A 13,302-nucleotide genomic window follows, 5' to 3' on the forward strand; every position below is an offset into this window, starting at 1 on the left:
ACCCCCCTCCCATTGCATTCACTGTGACCCATATGTCAGTGTCCTGCAAGGCAAAGAATGAGTTCAACACAGACAAAATCATACGTCATTTGATATTAGGTAAAATGTAAAAATGAGTCAGCTTTCTCTTTGCTATTGTTAACGGAACCTATTTAAAGTCAGGCAGTGTCCTTTGTGCTGCTTCTCTTCAAACCCTTGTACCTGGCTCCCTCTCCTGGTTTTTTTTAAACATCAGGACAGACAGGCAAAGACACTCATCAGTTTGCTTTATTAAATGCGGATTAAATGTCCTCCATTTGTCAGTAAATTATGGTGCTATGCAGTTTACGAAAGCTCAAATTTTTTTCTTGAATTGCTCTACGGATTAAATGTTGGTATATTTTGTTTTTTTGCCCAAGACCCACACATCCATACCCTCAAAAAAACTCAAATTCATTGTTAGAATATACATTATCAAAAGGATTAGAGATGCATACTGCAAATATTATATCTTAAATAAGCCCAGGTGTTCATTAAAAGTTTCCAGAATTTGACATTCAACGCACCCTAATGCTTTCCCCTTCACATTTCTATAATTTGTTGCTAAAATTATTGTTCTATTTTATTGTAATAATATGTTGGATATTTTGGCCCAAGGTCCAAGAAAAAAATAAATAAAAAGAAAACATATAGGTCCAAATCTGACTAAAAGGTGAAATAATTCCAGACACTTTGCTCATTTTCAAGAACCGGTAGGCATCTTATTTTCACTAACTCTTACAGTTTTAAACTTGAGTGATTTAGTTCTTTAGAATAACCTCCTAAATGATCCGCTGCCCGAAATTTAATCATTTTGACGACGGTTTTTCTAATTGTTCCCTTCCTGTAAATTGTTCAATTTGATGCCACTTTCACCGACAGAAATCTGCAGGGTAGTCATCAGTCATCCGGTTCAGTCATATGAATACTTCACTCGGGTCAAATCGTTTCCAGGGGTCACGGAGCGCAGGATTTACGCAGCTTTCACTGGCGATGCCGATAAAACAGGAGTGTGTTTTTAAGTTTACGAAAATGATACTGACGAAGTTCTACGCATTGTTGAATAGCTGCAGCCACTGAAACGAATAAAACCCTATTTAAAAAGTACGAATTCATAAATAACAGACTCCTCTCTCCTTTGTCTTCAGACGAATCGAACTGTTCTCCTCTCTGATTGGCTGAGACTCAGTTGGGACGTGTTTGGTAACTGCACGCACCTGTGGCATGCTGACAGTCAGTTTAAATATGAATGAACAGAATCAAATCTGTGTTGCTGGGCACCACCGCTGTTGAAATAGTGTCCAATATGGCGCAAAGATAATATTTAATTGTAGATTTGAATCATCCATAAATTAAAATATGCTTCCTGGTGGGCGGAACAACTCAAATGAACTGCTTTAAAATCAGTGTAAAACCACCACCCTCTGCGGATTATTGCCTCAAGTTATGTGGATGAACTGCAATGAACATAACATCACCAACTGTTACTGAGGCAGCACACAAACTGAAAGCACATGCTCGTTTGTGTGTGTGTGTGTGTGTGTGTGTACGTGTACGCGCGCGCGCATGCGTGTGTGTGTCCGCGCGCGCGGTGGCGCTGGGTGAGTGATGGTGAACTTGGCCTTGTCTTTAATGAGTATTAGGCAGGCCCAGGTCTCCACGACTCAACCCTGGAAAATAACGCAGCATGACAAATTAGAGCTGCTCTCAGACCCAAAATTCACACACGGCCCAACTGGAAGGCTGGCACATCGGTTGAACTCGCAAATTTAGGGGTAATTATTTTAACTCATTTTCTGCCTGCACTGCAGCCAAACTATATCACCAGAGCCACACAGTTGTCTGCACAGAATTGACTTTTTTTTCCCTTTAAATTCCTTGTGTAGTTTGCGTTTGGCTGCACAGTAAAACCAGGCCATACACCATCCTCCGCTGACGTGGCTCCTTACAGACCGATCCACGTTCAATTAATAAATTAAAATTAATTACAATATAATTATGCACCGGCATGACAATTATTTGTCAGATTGCATATTTAATAGCCAGACACTCCATAGTTCCCGTAAAGAAAACTAAAAATTAAAAATCAAAAAAATCAAACACGTCTTCTTTTCTATTTCCGCGTCATGTATTCCTGCTAACTCGCATTAGAATATTTTAAATTAGATATAATGAAAACAAATTTTACAAATTTGTATGACAATTTTATTTGACATACATGTTTCTTATTTACAGATATAAATTAACAAAATAAAATCTTGTCAACAGGAGTCAATACAATCGGGTCTGCTATTGGTTGAAAAAAGGAACAATATGGAAAACAAACAAAATGATTGGGGGGGGTTAAAGTCCTCGTGTTTGAAGTCTCATTGTTTTTGTTGTTTTAAGTGAACCATATTTGCATTAAAAATGAAATCATAACTGTTGGTTAAAATTAAGATTTAGTTTTACTTATTTCAACAGTAAATGTGAAGCCTCAAATGTATTTAAAATAAGGTATACACACACACACTGTCTGATTATAAGCCTCTATGTCTTGTCTTTGTCTCTCTCTCTGTCTCTCTCTCCCTCCCTCCCTCTCTCTCTCTGTCTCCCTCTCTCTCTCTCTGAGTAAAGTGAACAGTCAGTCAGGAATATGTGTAGTTGGGGTTTCATGGTCATTGTGCCTTCTTCGGCTGTACGTCTATCAGTCCTATGTGATTCACACTCAGACCTGCTGCCAAATGACTGCTCTGCAAGCACTGATAGCCTCAGGGCACTCATCACACATACACACACACACACATACATGCGCAACACTCTTTGCCTGTAAAAGGGGGGGGGGTTTATATATATATATATATATATATATATATATATATATATATATATATATATATATATAGGCATGTAGCTGAAAGAATTTTTTCTGTATTCCCATGATACATTTTAACATAACGTATATCTGTCTTTGTCTTTTTCTGTGTTCTACTCAATAAACTGTGTGAGAGAGACAAACATCCACACAGTCTGACTGACGTGCATCCTGTTTTCTGTCTGTCCTCCCACAGATCAGCGGCAGTATGAACCTGGGGCTGGGCTGTGTGTGTCGGCCGGTTTGCTGGCCCTTTGGCAGCTTGTTGGACTCCAGACACTGTGTCTTTGCCCTCACACTCCTCACACTCCTCATGCAGGTGGTGGTGGAGGCCAACTCGTGGTGGTATGCATTAATTTTCTCTCCATATGTACAGTATTTTCTGTGTGTGTGTGTGTGTGTGTGTGTGTCTTGTTTTGTGCACAGTGTGTTTTTGTCATGTGGCGAGTGGAGATTGTCAGCGTTCAAAATGCATTTTCTTCTCTTTTTCACTCATACATGAGTCACATTTGTAAATGGAGCAGCAGTGGACAAAAAGCTCAGAGAAAGGCCAAAAATTTAGATTGATATTGATTTTGGAAAAAAAATGTTATTAGTGTTTATCTTTTACTCAGTTTCAGAGTCAATTTCAGGGTTGTGTGTGTGCGTGTTTGATAAGTAATCCTCCTCAGCTTCAGTTGCACCACATATGAAGTAATACAACATGCTGACTGTGGCACATTAGCTTTTCAGGAAGACCTTTTTTCTCCCTTATTTTCTTTCTTCACATATTGCCAAACCAAAATTATGAATATTATAGAAAACATAGAATGCTGTGGTTTATGAGTTGGCATCCAAATATGTGCAAACACGAACACCGTGTGGGACTGCACATATGTGTTTGTATGTGCGAGTGTGTGTGTACACACACACACACACACACACACACACACACACACACACACACACACACGCGTCTTGCTGCCTTAAGGAGAACAGTATATATTTGAGCATGCTGCACTTAAACACACACAGTACTTCTGATATGGGAAAATGCTGTTTACCAGTCACCATAGAAACTCCTCACATCCTGTGGTTGTTTCTGCGTTTTTATCTAGTTGTACACTTGTGCATAATTGTGTATCCCCACTTGAGTGCTTGTAGAAGAACATGAAGCATTTACAGTAAACCCATACTTCCTGTGTAAGATTTTTATTTACTTCAAATGAGCAGATCAAAGCGAGCGGTGACATCATGTGGTGATAGAGCAATTATATGAAAATAACAATTTAAACAATTAATTTGAAGAGGATTTATACGGATAAACATATTTTTAATGGGCTGAGCCCAGTGGGCGGCTACATTAAAGTTCATATAATGAGTTGGATTACGGACCCAGCTGAGGACTCGCACATTACCACAGAGCTTTTGGAAAGCCCAGTTTGGAGCGCAAACTGTGTGTCTTTTGGTTTCCTCTTTGAGAGGACACACAGGTGTGAATGATTTAGAGTGTCAGAGCAGAGGGTGTGTGTGAGACCGAGCGCATTAACAGTGTGTATGTTGAATTTTTTTTTTTTTTTTTTCTTGTCTTCCGTGTGCTTATGTCTGTATGTCTGTGTATATGTTGTGTGTGTTTTCAGTCTGCGTGCCCTCGCTGCTGAGTTTCCCCAGTCGATCAGGTTACACTGGGGGCTAATTGTCTCTCTCTTGGGGCTCTGGGATGGGCTGCTCTAATTGTCCTGTGGCCTGGAACCAGATGCTCATACTAGTGTTTCTCTCTCTCTCTCTGTTTCAACTGTGTTTGTCCCTCTCTCTTTTCCCTTTAATTCATTTTTATTTCTCTTTCTTCCTCTCAAACAGAACCGAATGTGGCGGTAGATGAAATGATTCGATTTTACCACAAAAAGGTCGCCGGCATTCATAGCTAAGAGCTGTCTGCTCAGTGCCTTGACTTGGTTTGAGGAAACATGAATTATGACCAAACCATTCAGCAAAAAAGTCAAAAAGTATTGTTGCTTTCTAGTAGGTACAGTGAGTGCTTAGTCAGCTAAATATTACCCTCCAAGACAGTGGTTTCCAACCTAAAGTTGGGACCCGGGTGAACACTGTGGGGTCACAAGATAAATCTGAAGGGTTTGCGAGCTCTTAAACAAGTTAAGAAAGAAGAAAAAAAAATCACAGTTCAGGCACGCAAAGCTATGTTTATGTTTTATGAGTTTTCTTACATCTTTTTTTTTTAAAATACTGGTATAGTTTTGCCTCCTAAGGTCTCAACTGAATATGATTCAAGTGAAACAATCTTAGACGGGGCATATCACAGCAGTATTCAGCCTGTGACAGAGGTTCATGAGTAGGTTTTGCTTGACTTTAAGGGGTCACAAGTGAAAAGAAGGTTTGCTTTTTCTATTTCTTCATGAATTTTTATGTTACTCTTTTTTTCTTAACTTCAAATTTTCCAAATTTCACTTTTTTTTCTTCCCGACTCCCTTGTTTATGTTTCCATTTACTTTATGCTCTTGTCCGTGAATGGCACATTTTCAGTCTAGTGTCAGTAAAAAAGCTTAGAGCGTGCAGGGTCTCACTCCATCCAGAAACTAACTGCACCTCATTTCAATAACGAACACAGCTTCAACCAATTAAGTGAAATCAGCTGTTGATTGTGAAAACTTTGCACACATTTGTTATAATGACACATGAGTCAAAACAACTGCATTATGCGCCCCTCTCATCCAGGTCTCTGGCCATGAATCCTTTACTGATCCCGGAGGCCTACATCATCGGTGCCCAGCCTCTGTGCAGCCAGCTGGTGGGGCTGTCGCAGGGCCAGAAGAAGCTGTGCCAGCTCTACCAGGACCACATGCAGTACATTGGTGAAGGTGCCAAGACAGGCATCAGAGAGTGCCAGTACCAGTTCAGACAGCGGCGCTGGAACTGCAGCACAGTGGACAACTCTTCTGTTTTTGGACGGGTCATGCAAATAGGTAAATAAGCAAAGATAATGGCTTATATTCTCAGAAACATATGCATAAACACAAAGGAGATTAACAAATACCAACACATGCACATGTTCGCAGTACATCTTCACTAATGTTATTTAGTATCCGTACATTCTGTCTTGCCTTTCTTCATTCTTCCACTCTGTGACTCACTGACCCTCTTTTGTGTGTGTTTGTGGAAGTGTGTGTATGAAATGTATGGGGCTGCTGATTCTCAGCAGCTGTGTGGAGGGAATAGTTGGTGGGTGAGGTTGCTGGATAAATCACATGTGGCTTTGGCCTGCTAAACCAGCTCCCGACATGGAGCAGGAGGGAGGCAGAGAATCGGCTTTTCCCCTGATGAATGGGAGACAACCTAACATACACACACACACACACACACACACACACTCTTACACATACAGACACACACAGGCGCGTACTCTGAATTTGGACTATAGCTGGCCTGCATTTACAAGTAATAGGAGTGCAGTGAGTGTATGCGTCAATATATCACCTTGTCAGAGATTACACTGTGCGTATGTGTACGTGTGTGTGTTTGTGTGAATGCGTTTGCGTGTGTGTGTGTGTGCGTGTGCGTGTCCATGTTCATACAATGTGCTCAGATCTCTTATAGAAAATTCAAGAACTTTACAATCCACTCTTAAAAGTGATTCCCACTACTGGATGCTATCATTTAACATGGTTTGTTTTAGTTTTCTTTGGATGTTTGCCTTCACCTCGCGGGCTAATGTGAAGGTGGTTTACCATTTATTGATCATAACTCTCCAGCTGAATTACAATGAATCTATACAAGGTCAGAGTTGGGATCATAGCAGCAGGTTCGGAACAGATCCCATGTTTTAGTAGTTAGCACTCGTAGAGCTCACATTTTGGGATTCTTTCAAATGAATTTTCAGTAACTCAGGCAGAAAGCTGTGCATTTTCTTCGTTTGGCTAATCTTTAAAGGGTCAGTTCACCCAAATTCCTGAAGAAAAGAAAAAAAAATTCTTACTCATATTGCACGTTGAAAGTTTAGTTTTTTCATTTGTCCAGATTATGAGATATCCATGCCCAAGATTTCTGCTCTCAACCCAGTGCAATTAATGGAAGAAATGGTGAATGGAATTTCGATTGCGGTGCTCACAGCTTTAAAAATAACAGTTAATGCACTCAGCAGCAGCTTGTCTTTCCAGAAATAATGTTCCCATTGCTCTGGGTAATCCACCAAACATGCTGTAAACAGTTTCATGGTGACAATTTTTTTTTTTTGGTAGAAAGTAATGATTACACCATCATCTGTGGATGATCCCAAGTAACCAGGACATTATTTTTGGAAAGGAGAGGCTGCTGGTGAATGTAATGTTGTGAGCACCAAAACTAAAATCAAAATTTCATTCAGCTGCTTTATACTGGGGTAGTTGCAGAAATCTCAGAGATGGATATCTCACAGCCTTGGCAAACTATCCGCAGTGATAGTTACCACTTGCGGTAAGCGCTAATGTTTTTTTTTTTTGTACAGGCGAACCAACCATTTAACATGCCGTTGTTGTGAATATACCCTACATGACATAGTTGACCCACATGTGATTGGGTCTGTGTTTTTACACTATTCTTGGGGATTCTTCCCGTCTGTGTCTCTGGCGCTGCCGACTCCCTCCCCACAGATCAGTCTTCATAGAAACCTCATCAGCAGCCATTTCCCAGTTCCTCTTCTGCCTCCCTCTCCCTCCCCATCATTGCTTCTATCTCAGACCACTCCGGGCCAAGTAAACATGTCCTCCCCCGTGCTGTATGTCTGTCTATCCGAACACCCGTCTCACTGTCTGTCTGCTGGCTTAGGACACTGCTGGTGATTTAAAGCTGAGCTCCAGGGGGTGCTGGCGTGGTTGGGTTCAGACCCTCTCCCCTGCCTGGTTTGGCTAGCTGCAGGGTGGGGTACAGGAGAAGGGAGGCTGCAGTGTGGGAGACAACAGTTTGACTGTCTACAGGTCCACTATTAGGCCAATATCCTCAGGCTGGTTTAAAAGTTGTACTAGACTAATAAATAACCCCCACCCCATTTTCTCTCTGATCGCCTCCTGCCAGAGTTTCCCACCTGGACTTCTTTCAGACTTTCCAATAGGTTTCTTTATTCATCTTTTCTCTTTTCCGTCATTGTCTTTTTCAGCCTTTTGTGATATTAAGTGCGTGCATGTGTTTCCTTTTCCATTTTGCTTACTTTTTTTCCCCTTCAATGTCTTTTTCTGAACTTATCTCTTCAGTCGTCTTTTCTTTCTCCTCCCTCATCTCCCATTCTCTGTCCATCTGTTATTGTCATTATAGCACGCTCTCTAAAGGTTTAGCCCAGCAGGTATACGAGCTGTGCATTTTTATTTTGTAGCAACCCATGTCTTCAGCGTTAACACGAAGCCTCGTAGTAATGTTGGCTGTTTCTTCTTTTGTTTCTTCTTTATCTCCTCATCTTGGTTTTCTCTTGTAGACTGTGGTTTTGTTCAGTGGTGGTAGTAATGGATAGAGCATTTGGTGGCAGAAAAATCTGCTTATGTGTATTTTTGTGCGCGCGTTATTTTTCTTTAAGGTTTCTTTTTAAATTTCCCGACCTCTTGTCTCTGTGGAGGAAATGTTGAGGGTAAAAACAGCGGGAGTTAATGAGCAGTGGCTCCAGAAACTCTCAGTCATGACAGATAAAGTAAAAGAGTCGTTGTCACTTTTAATTTGGGTGAAATGATGGCTGCTTGTTAGGAAGCAGCTCTGTCACTGGAGGGCGCTGTCTTCTCTCTGGCTGAAGCCCAATAACAGCAAACCAGATTCCACTGTTCAAAATGTTGGTGATGAGGAGCCTCCAGCACTTGGCTGAAGTGCTCTGTAATCTTAAGTGTATGGTGAATGCTGTCATATGACATCACATCTCATAACACTGTGCAGCTTCTTAAAGCAAAATGACAGTGAGACACACTCAATATATAAAATAACCACACATGCTTAAGATACAGAAATGGAAGCAGTGGATGGATTTGCCAAATGATAAAATTTCATTTTTTTTTTTTTGTTTTTATATTTCTCATTTACTCTGTCTCTTCTTGGGTCAAGTGTGACATGACGTTCCTGTTCTGTGTGTCCGCAGGCAGCCGAGAGACGGCGTTCACGTATGCCATCAGCGCAGCAGGGGTGGTGAATGCGGTGAGCCGTGCCTGCAGAGAGGGGGAGCTCTCCAGCTGTGGGTGCAGCCGTGCGGCGCGGCCCAAAGATCTGCCACGAGACTGGCTGTGGGGCGGCTGCGGAGACAACCTCAACTACGGCTACAGGTTCTCCAAGGAGTTTGTGGATGCACGAGAGAGGGAGAAGAGCTACCCCAAAACGTCGTATGAGAACGCGCGGCTGTTGATGAATCTCCACAACAACGAGGCAGGAAGGAGGGTAAGAGACTGGGGTTTGCATGCACAAACACACACTCACAAAAGTTTGTTTATGTGTCATCAGATATGAAGCAAGCAGAAAGATATATACTGCAAGCCCGAGAGTGAGACCAACCAGTGATTAGAAAGAGCAAGAAGAGTTTGGAAGTGAGACAATCCAGGTCAATCAGATAGGTCTCCGCTGATCATCTGTGTAACAGCTCTGTCTGCTCTCCCCTCCTGAGGCTTTGATCTGTGGGGAGATGGAGTCATTGGAGGCAGCTCTGGGATTTCTTTTCCTTTCCAAACATCTTGAAACCACCTCAAAGGAAACGTAATACCAGATATCTTTTGCCAGGCTGTTTTCTTTCAAGTAGGACAAATGAGTGGACAACATTTTATTCACTGCGCCATTGGAGACATGGTCAGGATCATTCGGCCCTGTATTGCAAAGTAATGCTTTATGAGATCATGAGCCGAATATTGTGCAAATATTTATGCAGACAGGACAAATTAGAAATATGAAGCATGTGTCACTTGTTTTTTTTGTTTTTTTTTCCTGTACTTTGCCACATAAGAATCATCTGTTTTAATCCGAATATTTCTTTTCCCTTTTTCCCTCCCCCTTCTCTCCCGCTCTCAGACGGTGTCTGACCTTGCCCACGTGTCCTGCAAGTGCCACGGGGTATCAGGCTCCTGCAGCCTGAAGACCTGCTGGCTGCAGCTGGCCGACTTCCGCAAGGTGGGTGACGCACTGAAGGAGAAGTACGACAGCGCTGCCGCCATGAAGCTCAACTCGCGTGGAAAGCTGGTGCAAATGAACAGCAAGTTCAACGCTCCCACGAGCCACGACCTGGTGTACATCGAGTCCAGTCCAGACTACTGCCTGAAGAACCAGAGCACGGGCTCCCTGGGCACAGTGGGGCGCCTTTGCAACAAGACGTCAGAGGGCATGGATGGGTGCGAGCTGATGTGCTGCGGCCGCGGTTACGACCAGTACAAGGCCCAGATAGTGGAGCGCTGCCACTGCAAGTTCCACTGGTGCTGCTACGTCAAGTGCAAGCGCTGCACCAAAATCGTAGACCAATTCGTCTGCAAGTGAGAAGAGGAGCGTTGCCTGTGTGTGTTCGCTTGCAGACGATGGGCGTACATCTGTGTGTATTCATGAGCAGAGGAGCAAAGGAGTTGAACACAGTGAGAGAATGGAAGAAAGAAACTATATAAATTATATTTATAGAGTTAAACAGTTATGCCATTGCAAAAAGACTGACTCTTTTTTCAAAAAAAAAAAAAATCTTATGTCTTCAGAAACTGAGAGTATCGTGAAATATTTATTTTGAGATTGTTATGTTTTATTTTGGCCCAGACATCACCAGCCAATTTTAACCCCTTCAAGTGCCTGATAATGGCTGGAAATCCTCCCCCACCCCACCTGCACCATTTCTTTTTTTCTTTTTTTTCAAAAAAACACCCCTTTTCTCGTCAGATGGCTCACACTGATTGCAAAATTGGACTGTGCTTCTCATTTCCTAACAAGAGTATAGAGTTTGATATTTGTGGCGTAGTTGACTAAAAGGTCCTGATTTGTTGTTTAAGACTGACTGTGTTGAGAGGAGAACGCCTGTGTGCTCGAGTGTATGGATGTGTTTTCATGGGCCAAGTCCCAAACCACCCTTCACATCCTCACCAAAAGTCTGCTTGTCCCCTCTCATCACATGTAGAGTCAGGAACACTGTTGGTTCGTTCGAGTCCTTGGAGTACAGTGGCGACAATAAGAGGGCTGTTTTGGGGATTGGGCCATTTATTAAGCTGTCCCAGAAGCCTTAGTGTTCCCCAGGTGCTGCAGCAAGCCCTCCACCATTATGCACTTTGATACAGAGGCTTAAACCTGTCTGTACGTGTCTGTTCAGCTGTTTTTTTTTTTTTGTTACTTGTTACTACAGTGCATCAGCAAATATATCAATATTATAGCCTACATTCTTTTCCATATTAATTCAGATTATCCATTTAACATTATTCTACAATACTTAACATGGTTTGAATATATATGGGCAATGTTGTGGTTACAGTGGTGAAATATTCCATGCTCTGTGTATATAGTATGTCTATCCAACCAATCAGTAAACTGTATTTATTTTCTTTAACCAGATCCTCCTTTAAGCTTAAAACAGAAAAAGCATCTCCATCAGAGATGAGTATTTAGTCGGACATTCCCAAGGTTTTGGAGTCACTTTTTAAAATTTCGTTTTCACTAATGCGGCTCTTCACTGATTTTTCTTTTTTGTAAAGGGAAAAGCACCTTATTGTTTCAAAAACACATTCTTCTTTTGTCCTCACTCATGTTCAGCTTTACTGTTACACACATATATATATCACAGATGTTCAGATTTTTATCATTGCCACAAATTTTTCCAAAACCACTCAGTTAACTGCTCACTATCCCTGTGATGATTCTCAATAGAAAAACTCTACCAATCCAGCTATGTATATTTATAAGCTTCTCCATGAATTTGTTGTTATAGTTGATATTTTGTTACTTTTTACAAATTGGCTCAATGCTCTTCTTTGTTTCAATAAATATCAAATGTAAAACCAGCAGAGAAGTAGTTACTCACACTATTTGTTTGTCTGTGCCTTTGACGTTGAAGTTCTTTTCCTCACATAAACCTCTTTCCTTTCCACATATACATTGCAAAATACGTTTGTCTTCTTGAAAAGTGTGTGTGCCTCAGCAGAGATTCAACTACTGATTCTATAAAATAAGATACAACTTTTCTTTTTCGTTTTATTCGAACAGCACTTCAGGGTTTTTATGAAGCGGTTACATTCCTTCATTCAGTCTCCTCACCCATGGGCAGATTTAGTAACAGACAGTCAAACCCATGTTGGATGACAGCTGTTTCAGGCGTGGAGTGAACAAAGACGAGGAGAGTTTGCTTGAGAGCTTTGGAAGATGGTCTGGAGATTGGGTGTCTCTCAGGGGGATGGTTGAGGTTGTATTATAAGCGCTCCTCAACAATCCAATGACAGTGGATCAGTTAATGGAATGATTAATCATATTGTGTCAGGAGAATAGGAAGAGGGGGATTTTCAATGTGGGGGGAATGGGGCTGTCTGGAAGACGACTGGGCCTTGTCAGAGACTGCCGCAGCTCAAGAGGAGATGCAGAGAACAGGAGAGAAGATTGGGTAATGAGAAACGGGGGATTACATGAGGGCTGGATGAGGGCTGGATGAGAGGGGAGTAATAAGGAGAGGGGTTGTGAGAGGAGAGGCCCGAGGGAGAGGAGTGCTTTAAGGAAAGTAGAGCTGAAGGACTGCCATTACAGTGTAAACGCTCCTGACACTGACTAATATTTACACTGGTAAAATGATACTGACTTTAGGAGCACATCCCATATGTGACCCTGTCAATTGGCCCCATATGTGTGTCTGCGTACTTGCATATGCACCCACTTGCACAAAATGTGTTACATCATGACAAGTGTTTACATTTCTGATTGGTGTCACGCAGGCCAATAAGCAAAAGCAGGAGATACAAAGTTAGCAAGAAGGGAGAGAAACTGAAAGAGAGAAATGTAAAAAAAAAAAAAAACTGACTCAAAGGAGACCAAGGCCAGTGAGAGGTTTTACATATTTGAACCTTCTGTCAACAGCAAGGTTTATAAGGATATGAAATCACCCTTCAGCTTCGTATTTTTTACGTACATGAAGGTCAGAAACTACTTGCACATGCTGGACGGGGATGTCTGAGTGAGTGACTGCCTTCATACCAGCAGGAGTCTTCTAGCTGTAGCATAAACAGAAATCCAGGTGCACAGCAGGCTGATACAGCAGGCGGGCGAAACCTGACACCAAAGCCAGCCCAAGGCATAAGCAAACTAAGCGGCTGCTTAGGGCCTCGGTGGCCACCAGGGGGCCACCAGGGGGCCCCCAAGGGAGCTTGAAATGCCCCACGAGATCTTTATATATTTTAGCACTAGGACCGCCAGCATTCTAGCACCCTTACCATACTATGACTTTTTATGCCTTACCACACTATGATGTTTTTATGCCTTACTTCACCGTGTTTTCATGG

The 13,302-nt window shown here is 42.0% G+C and overlaps 1 protein-coding gene across 1 annotated transcript in view; it reads left to right on the top strand.

Moving 5' to 3' along the window:
* LOC111669056 (protein Wnt-5a-like) overlaps positions 1-11,820 on the top strand; it is a 13,052-nt gene extending 1,232 nt beyond the window's left edge. The window contains exons 2-5 of the mRNA XM_023425276.2: positions 3,069-3,217; positions 5,585-5,832; positions 8,955-9,247; positions 9,869-11,820. Coding sequence (XP_023281044.1) covers positions 3,081-3,217; positions 5,585-5,832; positions 8,955-9,247; positions 9,869-10,327 — 1,137 coding nt within the window. The 5' untranslated portion in view covers positions 3,069-3,080 and the 3' untranslated portion in view covers positions 10,328-11,820. The remainder of the gene's footprint in view (positions 1-3,068; positions 3,218-5,584; positions 5,833-8,954; positions 9,248-9,868) is intronic.
* Positions 11,821-13,302: the final 1,482 nt, after the last annotated feature.

Source organism: Seriola lalandi, unplaced genomic scaffold, assembly GCF_002814215.2.
Source record: "Seriola lalandi dorsalis isolate HSWRI2012SDOR001 ecotype SW California unplaced genomic scaffold, Sedor1 jcf7180002054767, whole genome shotgun sequence".
Lineage (NCBI taxonomy): Eukaryota > Metazoa > Chordata > Actinopteri > Carangiformes > Carangidae > Seriola > Seriola lalandi.